The 15,405-nt window shown below is 37.9% G+C and overlaps 1 protein-coding gene across 2 annotated transcripts; it reads left to right on the top strand.

The window, feature by feature from the left end:
- Positions 1 to 67: 67 nt before the first annotated feature.
- Positions 68 to 14,476, top strand: LOC149015515 (Phosphoglycerate mutase family protein). Of its 2 annotated transcripts, XM_089155292.1 has the most exons (6): positions 68 to 354; positions 1,036 to 1,116; positions 2,481 to 2,609; positions 3,532 to 3,594; positions 4,076 to 4,200; positions 13,577 to 14,471. In XM_089155292.1, the coding sequence occupies exons 1-6, from the start codon at positions 262 to 264 to the stop codon at positions 13,767 to 13,769; spliced, it is 684 nt and encodes a 227-aa protein (XP_089011418.1). In that variant the 5' UTR covers positions 68 to 261; the 3' UTR covers positions 13,770 to 14,471. The 2 variants fall into 2 exon arrangements, with proteins under 2 accessions (XP_089011418.1, XP_089011420.1); XM_089155294.1 differs by lacking the exon at positions 3,532 to 3,594 and having other exon boundaries at positions 13,577 to 14,476.
- The last annotated feature ends 929 nt before the right edge of the window (positions 14,477 to 15,405 follow it).

The raw sequence follows: 15,405 nt of genomic DNA on the forward strand, positions 1-15,405 counted from the left end.
CGAATATTATTTTTCATTGACTACCGAAGGTGATACAAACCATAGTTTACGCGTTGACTTGGTGAATCACTGTAGTCGAGTGGGAAAAAAAGCCAGAACCCGGTGAATGGTCATCATTCGGTCGAACTAACTCGTAATGAAGTCTATAAATATAACTTCTGTAACAGTCATAATGGCGTAAGAATCCTTCGCAAATGTAGCTGAGTTTTCGCTGAAATTTCCTCGGTACTATCTATCGGAAAACGAGAATCGGTTCTGAAGATGGCAGCGTTATCTTTCCTTCGCAATAGATACTGGATTGTGAGACATGGTAAAAGCATTCCGAACGAGAGAGGTCTCGTGGTTGCTTCTTTGGTTCGTCTCATTCTCTTTCTCTCTTCTCACTTCACAATCTCTCTTTTAACAGCGAATCCTAGTTGGGTTTTTCAAATTTCTGGTTTTGGACGTTAAAAATATCCGGAGGAGCCGTTTTTTTTTTTTCTTCCCATGTATACTCCTCCATCAATCCTGGAACTCTGCACCTTTATGATTGTGACCTTCCAATTACTAATTTTTATGACTATCTGTCTCTTTGTTTTTTCGACTGAGATGTGAATTTTCAATGAACCAGGTGTTGGATGGGTAGGTTTGTGATATTTGTTGTCAGTAGCAAACAGAATTGATCATCAGTTGCTTATTGTTTAAATTTTCGTCTGACTTTGGTGGTGGACTGTAGCAGTTTCTTAGCTTTTTTTCTGCTGGGCTGTGAATTTAATTTGCAGTTTTCGTAGGTTTTGGTTTGTTATATTAGTTCAGCATACAAATTTATATTTCAAATCGTCTTCTTCAATTTGTGCCGAGATTTTCCATTTAATTTTTCCTGGAGGGTATAGGTGTGCATCTTAGAACCTATTTGTTGAATATCTTTGAGTTTTGGTTTTCCTTTCATTTCCCAGGAAATGGGCATTTAGCTACATAGTCTTCTTGTTCCAAATTGTTGGTTTAGTGGTTCAGGACGTCTTAAAAACTTACTAACAAGTAGCCTAAACATTCCAGGAAAATGGTACACTTGCAGAATTTCGGTTAGCTCCTGATGGAGTTACTCAAGCACAATTGGCTGGCGAATCATTTCAGAAGGTAGCTACTTCTGAAATTTTCTTTTCCCCCATCTTTTTGTGCCTACATGTAGCCAAATGTAGCATAGCATGCACAAAAGCCAAAGTACTATGAAGGAGAAATTATAGTTGTGAATATACATGGTATAATAGATCTATTTTGAATTGAGAAAGGTGGTTTTCTGAATCTTACACAGGAACAGAATGTTGGATTCATTAGGGACAACATCTTAGGGAGCTCATGCATTTGCCAGAATCTTAAATGACATAATGGAGATCACATTGTTTAAGTAACACATGCATTGGCACGATATGAAAGCCGTTCTGATCTTCCCTTAGATTATATTCTGGATTAAACAGTAATATTACATAATCTGGATTAAACAGTAATATTACAAATGATTGCATGTAAATATTTCCACATTATAGGCCTTATTTATCCTCATCTAGTAGAAATCATAATTTGCTACACTAAATTTTTGACATCCGAACCATAAGGGAAGAGAATGATATTCAGAATTCTTACTATTATCCTTGGAGCATGTGACTCTTGATCTCCAGGAGGAATATTATTGTATCTATAGACTAGGGAGGAGGTTTTCAGCATTTTGTTGGTTCTGAATCAAATATACCACACACATTTGTCTGTCTTAGATTTATTCTTTTTTGGTTTTGGGTGGGGCCGTGGGGGTTTGACAATATCAGGTCACCAATTCATCCAACCATATCAGATTGTCATAGCCACTGCTACTAGACATGTAACATTTTGTTAATTCTGAAATAGTATGTTCCTTTGATTTTTAGGGTTTTTTTTTGTTTCCTTTTTGGCTTTAAATTTTCATAGGTACACCACAGTTTTAATTTCTCCCCCTTTTGGTCTGTCAGCTGGGTGTGTCACTGATAGAGTTACTATGTGTACAGTAGACTATTGGGATTTAATATATCACTAGTATAATTGTGGTGGATTTAGAATGTGCACTCAGATGACATCCTCTTACAAATTGTACAAGTTTGCAACAACAGTATAGCTGCATGACTGGCATCGTCCTTAGCAAGCTGGAATGAGATCATAGCCTCAAGTGTTGCTTGTGGCACATATCGAACTGATTTTACCTTGATTATAATAATAGTATTGGAGCACTTGTATTTCATTCTCGTTTTCTTAATTATGCAGCCTAAGTTTGAGAATGCTCCATTCGTGTTATAATTTGACACTTTCACAATTTCACTTTGCAAAGGGTCTGGTTTATTCACTCTTATATTTAGCACCTTGGTGATGATAAAAATTATTGCTTAGTAAATGCCTTGGGTCTTCTCCTAGATTCCTAGTGGGTCACAGTAAATAAGATTTGTTTAGTTTACATTTTAAGCATACTTTATCTACAGGAACTGAAGGAAAATAAGACTCCACTTGAAAATGTTAGGATTTGCTACTCACCATTTTCAAGAACAAGGCATACGGCTGAGGTTATTGCATCAGTATTGAATCTTCCATTTGAAGGTCCTCAGTGTAAGGTAGGCCATTCTTACTTCTGAAGAAATTGTTTTGCCTGGAAGCTTATCTATTGCATGTGAATAGAAGGAGGAGGTTTGTGAGCTCACTTCCAGTGAATATCATTGAAAAATTCGACTTACCATACCTGTAACATTCTGTTGAGAAATCAATAAGGATCTTGTTTTTCCTTCTATTATAGAATTAAAAAAGGGGTGTTAGAATATTCATACTTCAGTTATTTGACATAAAAGTTGGCAGCTGAAAGTTTTATGCTTGAATCTTTGTGTTTTTTTTCAGACAGTGTAAAGAGCTAGTAGACACGTCAGTTCTACTGTCAAACGCTCACACAGGTTTAAATGTTTCATGGCTCACTTGAGCATAAAATGTATATTTAGTTCAGACAGAAGAGGGGCTTTTTTTTATCAAACTATTTATGTTTCTTAGACCCCATATGTATGGGCAAATAAATGGGGCCCTACAGAAACTATAGAAAATGTACCAGAGGGAAAAAGATTATTTCACAAGACTTACATTTATAAGTATCAGTTGGCTCAAATTTTGCTCTTGGAGTTCTCTGAGGTACATGACCTGTCAGATGCTGCTAGCATCATTATTTTTGTCTTATAGGCACTCCAATGTTATTACATGTATCAAAATGCTCATAGACATTATTTTTAATTACAAACGTGAAGCAGTTTATCTTTGAAGTATGTGAAAGAAGAAAGTAATAGCAGAGCCAACACTTCTGGCATGTAAAGTGTGGTTGCTGCCAAACCCCTTGATTTTTCTATCTAAAAATTCCAAATCCACAAGTAGTTTAATTCCTAACCTTGTTTCAAGTAGATCTTGTTCTTGAGGTTTCCTGGAAAGTGTCCTCTGTCTCTTTGAATTCATTAATTAGTTCCCCTATATTTTGATAATGAAATGGATCTCGTTTAATAGGTGGTGGAAGAACTCCAAGAACGATACTTTGGTCCATCTTTTGAACTTCAGTCGCATGATAGAGTAAGTATTCAAATTGGTTCAAATGCTTTTACTGTCGATTCTAGAATAGAAGATAAAATTAGGTGACAACCTTCATGCTGCAACCACCAAATGCCACATAACATGTGACAGGCATCCTCAGGATTTACCATTTAAATGGTCACCCGGGCTCATATGATCTAACTTAGTGGAGCACCTAATTACGTAACCTCAATCCTCCAGAAGATATTAGCAAATGATTAAGAGGACATCTGGTCAATTGGTTCTATGTCTTCCATTAAAGTTGCATATTTTGTGTGAGATAATAACAAAGGACCACAACTTTTAATATGGTCCAGATGTGTCCATCTTATGTCCCACATTTGCATGAAGACCTTGTAGTTCTACAACTTTATGTTGGATCCTTCAGAAATTTTAGTGTTGAAATGAATCCTGGGATCATTATGCTGTCTCAATTACTTGTTAGATTTCTTCTGAAGATTTTGTTGTCTGTCATCTACAGTATTCAGAGATATGGGATCTTGATGCAAAGGATCCATTCAAGCAGCCTGAAGGTGGAGAAAGTGTTGCGGATGTTGTTTCCAGACTTGCAACTGCTATGTCAACAATGGAGGCAGAGTTTCAGGGGTAATGACTTTATTTCATTTTGTAATTAATTTTCATGAAATAGTCTTGTCTAGAAATTTGTTCCTGAAGAAGTTCAAAATTTTCTCTCGCTTTTCAAGACCGACACTCTTTGGATTGACAACTAACTTGATTGTGAACGGCACTGAATGGAGAATAGGATCTTGATAGCAGTATAGCAGATCCCATTTCATTTGGAAAATACTTCGTTGAGTCGAGTTTGCTGGAGTTGAAGATTGATGTCAACTTTAGGATAACTCAATGTTACCTTCTTTGGACTTGGGACCAACTATAGGAATCTTTCCTCTGTTCCATTCTATCTGGCTCGAGTCTTGTATTAAATCATAATGATTTGTGTATCTTCGTCAGTTCTACAGGTCAACCCAAGTTCTAATAAACTTACTAAATTTAAAGCTTTCCTTGGTTGACTATGTCTCATTCAAAATGTGGATTTGCTTTCTGTTGGCGTTAATGACTTTCTTATGATTAGGTAGGAGCAGAGTTTTTTGAGGGAATGTTGGATATGGTTTTTTTTTAATTAAGCTTATTATATTATTTATGTAATGCTTAATTTGTATGACACATGATCAGGTGCGTTCTTCAAGATTTCTAACTATTTGCCACTAGGATGGAGTTGGGGCACTCTGTTAATTGTTGTCACATGATACCTCAAAGAGTGCGCTCGTACTTATCATGAATCAGAGCTATCTGCTCTAATATTATCATTCCTTACCTTATCCTTCATATTTTACGACTCATGCATCTTGACATCCTCATTTTCATTACACTTAGTTTATCTGTTTGTCTGTTCTTATCTGCCCAACATTTTGCACCATATGTGATATCTGGTAATATGACAGTCCTATAAAATTTCTTTTTAAGCTTCAGATGATACCCCATAGAACACTATGAACTCACCTTTCCGCTTCATTTATCCTATTATAATTCTATTAAGTAACATTATCATCTATATTTCCTTCTTTACTTATACGACTGAACCCAAATACCTAAAATAATCACTTAAACCACCCTAATGAAACTAAAGTTGCACATCATTACTCCATCCATGTTCTACTGCAATATTCAACCTCTCATTGTTATGCTTGTGTAAAGTTACACACTATATACTCAGTTTTTCGTTCTACTTGTAATGAAGCTTTTTGACTCCAAGGTTGATCTCCATACCTTAAAGTTGGCGTTAACCACTCTGTTTTGTCTCGTCTAAAAAGCATACACCAAGGAACCATGTATTACATTTCTTTTGTTAAATCATCTATGGTAAATGCAAACAAATAAGGGCTTTAAGCGGATGCTTAATGTAACCCAACTATAGTTGGGCTTTAACTAAGCTGGATCACATGCTTACATAGTTCTTTCACTAGTCCGTAGTCACTACACCTTCATACATATATTTAACTACGATCGTATCTTTACTTAAAACCCTTCTCTCCTTTAATATATGCCAGATGACTCTCCAGTAATGTTAGGCGAGGGGTGGACTTAGAGAAGGATATGGATTCTAAGAAGTAGTAGCTTAGGTAGGTAGGTCTAGTGAGCTCTAGATTGGAGATTGATTTTTAGGCTGGGCTAGTTCCAAATTAAAATTGAAGGACTCTGTTCTTTTTTTTCTTCTAGGCCAACAAAACAGTATGCAGGTCCTTAGTGCACTCTCTAAATCTTCCAATGGACCTCTACAATAAGAGCATGGCTTCCATTGTAGGATCTTCCAAGTATAAAATCAAAATTTTCTACTGATACAAAATAGTAGCTTCGTTTCTCAAGTAGGTTTCAGTGACCCTCTCCCGTAACTTCATTTTATAATTCGTCAGTGTTAAGCCCCTTATAGTCATTGCACCTTCAAATATAACCATAATATACTGTATGTCAGGACTACAATGCTTCTTTTTCACTTATTAGGCCTTTTCCTTGTTTTATGTCAGTACTAAACAACTTGGTTTGCCAAATGTAAACCAAATTCCAAAGCTCTTTCACCCTTGAATTGGGACCTTGTCTTGTTCTGGTGCCTTGCCTACTTTCATCTTTCTCAAAACATTACTTCAAACACCCTAATTGCATGCATATTTCTACATGTGTCTAGATGACTAATGGTCTTCTAGGGGGCAACTACTTGGTCTGTCTTCATTTAGTAGTCCTTGGAAATACTTTTCCCATTGCCCTATAATTTCCTCATCTCCTATTTTGAAATCTTTTGTCATCTAGTGCTAATGTAAATATCTTCTTGTAGTTATGTTTGTTTACAATCGGATTTTGCCTTGATTGAATGTCATATGTTCTAGTATTAATTACTTGTAAAATAGGTTTATAAGAGCTTTATGTAATGTCGGATTTTCTAGTGCTAAATATATAGGTTATATAAGATGAAACATATGTACAGTACCTGAAAGTCTACCTAGAGAGGGGGGAGGGTTGAATAGGTAGAGACAGGTGGTATAGCCTTGTCTTTGCAATCGATTAATAATTAAAAACTAAATCAAGTAAAGTAAAGCAATAGAGACAAGACACAAGATTTATAGTTGTTTGATTCTTATAAATCTATTTCCACTTCCTTCTAAACCTTTAGAAGGATTCATTAGTATGCCACTTTTTAGTTTGGTGGAGGCGGGGGGGACACAACACCTTTACACAATCTTTGATTCTGTTCAAGAGCACCCAATAATAAACAAGAAACTAAAGGAAATGCAAACACTCAATACCTCAAAAAGTGGCACCACCCCCTTGCATGGATGAATGCAATGCCAGACAACTCTCCAATCTCCTAGCTCTACCTTGTGATCAACACTTTTAGTTTCTTTGAGAAGAGGGAATGAATCTCTAAAGGGATTTGGATATTAGGGAGACTAGATGGCTTGAGTAAAAGCACAATAGTGATAGCTATAGTACCTTGGAATTCGTGCCAGTCATAATGACCCCTATCTATAGCCAAAAGGTTGACTAAAAAGGCCTCCCAATGGATAAAAAATGGTTGTATTTTTACCTCATGGTTGACCTGTGTGATCTTACGGTTGACCGGCTTGATACAGCTGGTAGGGAACTAGCCGTTGTAAGCCATTTGTCCTTGTGGTTGATCCCTGGTTGACTGTGGGCTGGCAGTCAACCAGGAGGCTCGCATGGTACATACTGTGAGCCTTTTGGAATGCTGTTGCTGGAATACGCTATTTTAGCTCACAGTCAACCCGTAGACGGTCCATTGGCATTTTTAGGGTTTTCCATGATAATTTTTAAAGTTCCTTTTATACCCCTGGGGATTGATTCAATAGCCCTCTTTGCCAATGTGATTAGTTTTATAAGACCATTAACTTTAAAAATGCATGCAATTACATGTGTCACTTTCCTATTCTATATGCATTGCCTTCAAGCAAAGTTCCTTCATCATTCTTGAGTCTTGACTTGTACTTACATGTGGGTAGGTCCATGCTTTGGTCCCTTCATGTCTTGAGTCCTTAATTTGATCATTGTATGTCCCTTGGTCTGCTTCCGTGCAACACATGCTTTCAGCTTGGGTGTTTCATCTCGTATAATATTTAATCTATCTTAAACAGACAAGTAGAATGCTAGATCTTGTTTATATGCTTTTCTGCTTGTCAAAATCTTATGAAGGGATCCAGGCCATTTCTTAACAATCTCCTCTTTTTGATGATGACAAACACATATGATTCAATAGGGACAAAAACCTATAATTTCAAGTTGTCTACGATATTGAACATATCAAACATATGATTTGAAGTCAAGCACGTGCATCTCAAGCCAACAATGCAAATTTTGGCAATTGAATCATTTCCATCTCTGTCCCCCTTTTGTTATGTCAAAAAGGAAGGCTCCTCCTGAATTGATGGAGAGAGTAGGCATACTGTAGATATGCTCCCCCTCAATTTATACAATTTGTGAACCTTTAGTAGGCTCCCCCCACAGATGCATTGAATACTAATTAATGGAACATAGGAAGATCATCAATTAGCCTAGAATCTCAATGTGTATGAGCATTAAATGATCCTCCAAAATAGTCAAGATAGCATCTATGGTGTGTCAAACTATATCATTCTAACATCCGTCGCAAAACACATCCAAAAAGAAATCTCCAGGAGAAACTGAAAACATCCATAAACTTTTTAAGATTACAACCCAATTAATCAAAAGTGATCTTCAAATAAGCCTAATCTAGTGAGCTGGTGGAGTGTCTTCCAATTGATATTAAGTTGTCATCCTTCATAGGGTCTGCATCACCTCCTCATGGTCATGACACATGGTCCTCAGGTTATCCTTGTGTGCTACTTGCATCTCCTTCCGTATCTCATCCAAGTCAGTACGAATGACTCTCCTAGAGGCTGAAGATGATCCTTCATCCCTCCATGGTGTATAATCCTTGTCCTCCTTGTCGTCATCATCATCAGATCCATGTCCTTCCACAGTAGCATCATTGATGAAACCGGATCCTAGGTGGGGTCTGGACATGAGAGATATCTTCAGTCTTCATTTTCTTGATGGTAGCCCCCATCAATGTCAGCTGGAGGCTCCACCTCTCCTATATTGTCCAGCTCAACCCTGAAGTGGGCAAAAATCTGTGTAAACTGTCCTCCATAAGGCAATCCACTCTAGAACCAATTGGAGCATAGTTCTTTGTATTCATCATAATGATGTAGGGAAGGCAAATTTGATATGCTGTGCACAAGCTCCAAGTCAGATAGGCCTAGAAGGGGTATATGCCACTTGATGGCCACTATAGGAAGGATGTTGTAGGTGAGGATTTCATGGAGGATTTGGGGAATGGGTTGCATCATGATGGCATGCTCCTTGGTGAGTTAGGTGAAGGATGGAATCAGGGTTTGATAAACTATGCACATTCATAACCTTGGATGGTTCACTCCTAGGGGATAGGTATTGTTGGTTCCCTGTTGAACTTATCCCTAAGATTTCTCCAAGTTCAGCAACATTGAACTTGATGGTTACTCCCTTCACAAGTGAGGTGAGGTTCAATTCTTCATTCTCTTCTTCCTTGATACATAAATTTGTATAGAAATAACAGACTAGGTCAGGATAGCAATTGCAGTTGTGCTCAATAATGGAGATCCAACCTAGGTTAAAGAAATAAGAGACAATATCATAGTCTTTGATGGTTGGGATAACCACATCACTGTCTTCGAGGACTTTCTTCTGGAATGTTTGCATCTAGTTTTTCTCTTGCTCGGTGCATATGAAGTTCTTCTCATCATATCTGTCCTTCCCTGGCTTGTGAGCAAGAGTCTTTTGCTTCTTAGAAAACTCAGCCCTTGGAGGCATTGTTTGGTTTATATAAATGGAGATGGTCGGGACAAACTAGGGTTGGAGAGAAAGGGGAAAATCAGAGTGTGCACAAGAAAGGGTGAAGAGAGCAAGATCCTTTTGGGGATCTGAGTGATTTTTAAGCAAATATTCTTTCAAGGAAGCAAGGATTTCATCAGTGAGCATGGAAAGATTTAGGATAGGTAAGGTAGGGAATATAGGGGATTTTGTGTGCGGGTTTTTATTTCAAAAACCCTTCTACAAATTCCATTACAGTTAACCATTGTGACTAGCTGCCATTAGCCGGTCGATCATCAGGCTCAAGATGCACAATTTTTGAGTTTTTGGCTTTGGGAGTGGGTGTGCTTACTCAAATGGGTTGCACATGACCAATTCCCCTTAGTTCAAGAAATCTTTTTTTTCACTTGGGGGTTTGGTGAAGATTTCAGGTAATTGGAGCCGGGTTTCTATACATTCAAGCTTAAGGTCACCTTTGTGAATGCAATCCATAAGAAAATGGTGCCTAATGTCAATGTGCTCTTGAAGGGTTTGCTTCATCCATAAAGACTTGAACGCCACACCCACTGGCAGCTATATATTAAGCTTTATTGGTAGATAGAGCCACACAATTTTGCTTTTTGTTGAACCATCAGACTAGACATGAACCAAGAAAATGACGAGTGCCACTATTACTTTTCGGTCCACATGGCACCTGACTTAGTCAGCATCAGACAAACTCATAGATCAAATTCATTGTTCATGGGGTATTATAGTCCTACGTCCATGGAGCCCTTGAGATACTTGAGCATTCTCTTGATGGCACTCACATGGGACTGCCTAAGATCAGCTTGGAATCTTGCACAAGCACATGTATGTAAGCCAGCTTAACCCCCCCTTTCTTGAACCAGCAAATTGGGCCCAAGAACCAAGCCCATTGGTGCACCAAGTAGGCTGGCCGAATCCTACAAGGGGTAGTTTGGTCTTTTTCTCACTTCTTTGGATGCTAAAAGATGCCACTAATTTTCCTATATTTTGTGGGTCCATATCTATGTTTGTTTTTTAAGTGGGTTAGTATTGAGAGTCATAGTCAGAGATGGAGTTCTAGACTCCCGATTGGAATCCAATTTTAAATTGCGATTCCTTTTGGATTTACTAATTTTGCAAGGTTTTGTCTTGAAGATTCCTTTTTAGTGGTTATTTATTTATTGAGTTGTAAAGGTTATCCTAATCTATAAAGGATTCTCTAGTTGAGTCCAACTTTAGTTTCCTTGTTTAAGTCCAATTCCCTCCATGTGTAGGGCTATTTAAAACCCCACCTTCATGTAAAGAACACAGTCAAAGGTTAATAGAATTGAAGAACTTGGAGTTGTGGGAAGCTTAGCCCACAACCTGGGTTGAGTATTTTAGTGAATTTTCTGCGATTCCAACTTTGTTCTTCATTCTGCTCAAGCTTGGTGACAATCCTCTTCAACTAAAATTCAGAATTCAGGCCTTCCCTAACAAGTAAGTTCCATCTCAGGCCCCACCGCTACCTAAACCCCCTTCCCTACCCCATTGCAAGATTCTCCCCCTTCCCCTAGCAAGTCCCCACCTCCCCCACTTTCCCTATCCCTTGCGGCTGCAGACTCCCACCCTCCCTCACTCTTCTTTCCCTTCTTGATCGCAGAAGTAGGAAAATTCAAAAAAGAAAAGAAAGAATGAAGAAAGAAGAAAGAAGAATGAAAGAGTAGAGCCCAAGATCCGTCCAAGAATTCAAGAACCCATTCAAGATCAGCCAAGAACCTTGAACCAGCCCCATACCTTCATCCATCCATCCCTAAACCATTCCTAGACCTAACCATAGGCTTCCTTTTCCCACCCCGTCCTACCTCAGGTGAGTTGGATAACCCTATTACCATGTAAACCATCCCATCTTGGGTTTTATTAAACCCTAATTTTCCAAATCCTTTCCTTTCCTAATTTATCCCAACCCATCTAGGTTTTGTTAATTGAGTTTTTTTCCATATCCTTCCCCAAATCCTAATCAACCTAAAATCTACCCCATCTTAGTGATTGTTAAAATCCCAATTTACCCTAAACCCATCCCATAGTGATATTGTTATTTCCCTACCTTTTTCCACAACTATGCCATCGAGGTTGGTTGAATAAATATTTCTCCTTAACCATCCCATATTAGTTCTTTGATTGCTGGTTCACAACGGGAGGATCCTGGAGTAACCCTAATTTTAAGATAAAATAATCTTGCGCAAAAACCCTAGAATTTAGGTTACTTCACATGTATACTGAACATTATATCAGATCTGCTAGCTTTCTAGTAGACTCCCGATCATATCACCATATCGTGTCTGATCAAAAGGAATGCCTTTTTCATCCTTAGTAAGTCTAAGCAAGGTACTCATTGGGGTACTTGCAGACTTTTGAGTGGATATATCAAACTTCTTGATACTCTTTGATATATATACTTCGATTTATGAAAATTCCTTTCTCATGTTGCTTGATTTAAAATCCAAGAAATTCAATTCATCCATCATGATCATCCCAAATTCACTACTCATGCATGTGCTAAATTCAGAAAAGAGGCTGCTTTTATCGGGAGCACCAAAATGTCATCAGCATAAATTTGGATGATAATTAAGTCATTAACTCTATGCTTGATGAAGAGGGCGGTGTCAAGCTTACCCATTGAGAAGCCCTTCTCTTGTAGGAATTCGTTTAGCCTTTCGTGACATGCTCGTGGTGCTTGCTTGAGTCCATATAGAGCCTTCTTTAACTTGTATAGCTACTCCAGAAATTTCGAATCTTGACAACAAGAGGGCACTCTTAACATCCATTTGATATTAGCTTGAAATTTCTATGACAAGCAAATGCTAAGAGCATTCTAATCATTCCAATCTAGCTACTGACCCATAGGTCTCATCATGGTCTATCCCTTCTTACTGATCATACCCTTGAGCCACAAGACGAGCTTTGTTCCTTACAATTTTTCGATTTTCATCAAAGTTTATTCTTAAAGACCCACTTTGACTCCTCAGATCCTGTTCAAGTAGCAGAAACCTCGTCAGTAAGTGCACCTTATATGTAATGCATGTCTGTATTTAAATTTAAATTTGGCACCTTTCTAACAGGGAAGAATTGCATACAAGGAATATCTAATGATTTTCTAGCTCATCTATAAATGCCCGTGTTATGGTTCAATTTCTTTATCTCCTCCTTTTCTTCTCCTTTTTTGGCAGTTTTTTTCAATTGAATAAAAAATATATTAAACAAAAATAAACAAGAGAATAAGACCTTTAAGCAGAAGGCCTAAAAGAAGAATTAAGACTCCAGGAGACAACAATAACCTTGTTCCTTAGGGTGTCAACAACAGGGGGGGATGGGAAATAGCTAACAGTCGAGAAGAAACATCAAAATAGATGGCGTTCCAATCCTATCTATAGGGTGGGATTTGGATGTCCATCTCTGACGATTGCGCTCCCACCACAGTACACTAGCTTTATCAATTCGATCACAAATGGAAGAACCTGAATAGTTTCTCAAAATCCAAAACCAATCTCAAAAGAACCCATAGGATCGCCTCAAACGGGGCCAAATGGAAGCTAGGGCTTTTCCTCAGATAGATTCCCCGATGGGTATGTTGGGTATACTATTGGATTCCAACCAGTTTGTATGGGTGGGGTAGGATGGGGTAGGAGAAAAGCGGATGAACTATGCAGGGCCATAGTCTGTCAAAAACTCAAGGATAAACTGTTCATACTTTATCTGCTGGATTCGATGCCTTGGTGAGAATGTGAACCCATAATCCCAGCATCAGATTCTATAAATTATAAATTGGGTTGGTTATATACTCGGACCACTGGTATCAGTGATTGCAGCAGAATCACTCTCTGGATTTATCATGACTTATGTTATATCATCTTTCTTTTCTTGTGAACTGGGTGCAACCAAGATGCTATATACTAATATAGTGACCTCACAGTTGTCTTACTCAATCACCCCAGAAGTAGCAGTTTGAGTCATTGATACGTACACTTGTAATACTGTTTACCAGACGATGTGTATGTTTTAACATATTTTCTGTTGTTATTGCCTTGGCATGTTGCAGATGCTCCGTTTTGATAGTGAGTCATGGCGACCCTCTTCAAATCCTGCAAACAATATTCCATGCTGCTAAACAACACATTGGATCCGATGGTGAAGACATTATGTCGAGATTACAAGCAGTTAAAATTCCTTCCGTCTTGTCTCAACATCGGAATTTTGCAATATCTACTGGAGAGCTCCGGCCAATATCGTAATCATTAGTTCATTGACTGAAAATAAAATGCCAATGGCTATTGATTAAATAATTAACAAGGAAGCACAATCATTTGCCAGTTTCATTCACACCTTTTGGTTATTACGTAGCATGGTTGAATCTTTTGTGTCAGAAGCATGTTCGTTTTAGCTCTACAACTCATTGGGTAATGCCCTTCTCGGCTTCTGCCATATGAATACTAATCCTTCTCCTCCATGATTGCTGTTCCAAGGGTACTATCTCGTGGGGAACCAAAATAAGAACAGTCAAAATATGGAGAGATGTTGGAAATTAGCATTAATTATTCCCTGCTATGTCTTCCCAACAGCCTGCGACATTTGTGATGCACCTTCTCTACCAGATAATACTGTTGCGAAGTATGAGTTCTACATTTTATAACCATGCTACGTAATTCTTCTTTTTTTGCAGCTCCTGAGCTGGTGGAATTTCCTTCCATTCGATGTTGGATACGGATAGATCTCCTTCAGATTATTGAAGGTTGTTTGGATTACATTATTACTAATAAAACAAGGGTCTATTCTTCGTCGTATTACCCATGTAGCACCCTTTTATGAGTCTATGAAGTTTACCGAAAAGAACACAGTTTAGCTGAACTCATGCTAGAAAAGACTGGTCCTTAACGTGAAAGACCAATTGGCCCATTTCCCACTCCATGGAGTTTTCAATTGTAATTCAGAAGCCTAGTGTTCAACAAGTTATCACCAGTAAATTTCTTGTTACTCTAAAAAAAAAAAAAAGTGTGTTTTAGCTGTGGTTCCCTTTAGTAGGTCATAAACTAATGTAGGGTCTTTTTAGTGCAATAAATTACGTCTGAGCCTCAACCAAACTAATACCGTTACCCACAGTTATATAGGTTGTTTTATACCCATATACGATATAACTAAAAGGCTTTTTACGCATGGGTCCCCTTAGCGGATCATAAACTCATGTTGTCTCCATAGTGTAATATATTATCATGCTTATCTATGGTTAAGTGTTTTTAAATTCAAATTTAGAGGGATCAAAATACCCTTCAAGCTATTTAATACATATAATATGACTAAAATACTCTCAATATTATATTCTTATCAATTACATAGGTGGGTGCATCCCTTCACCCATCTTCTTCCTTAGGAACCGTTGCCAAAACAATTGCTTGAAACCACCTGGCCAAAAACGACACCACATAAAATAAAAAAAATAAAAAAACCCCAACCCTCCCCCCCCCCCCCCCCCCCTCCCTCCTTCCATAACCAAAACCTAGATTTGAAAACCAAATCAGCTTTTCATTTTCAATCACTGCCCATCTTATTTCCTCCCCCCATCCACATCTTTTTTTCTTTTTTTATTTGTCAACCCTTCACCCTCCTAACAATTGAATATTGAGGGTATTTTAGTTAATATCATATATGTAACTTATGGGTATTTTGGTCCCTCAAGTCTTAAATTTGAAAAAAATTTCACAGCAGGCAACGTGTTAGTTTGGTTGGAATATGTAATTTATGCTAGGGACCCAACATTAGTTTATAGCCCGAGACCCACACATTAAAGAAGAAGAAGATAAAGAGAAAAAGATGATCATGATGGTTGCCTAAAATGATAACACCAGTTCAACATCCTTAAGTAGGTTTAACATC

This window comes from Hakea prostrata, chromosome 5 (genome assembly GCF_041222555.1).
Source record: "Hakea prostrata isolate BN-2017 chromosome 5, UWA_Hpros_2, whole genome shotgun sequence".
Taxonomy (NCBI): Eukaryota; Viridiplantae; Streptophyta; class Magnoliopsida; order Proteales; family Proteaceae; genus Hakea; species Hakea prostrata.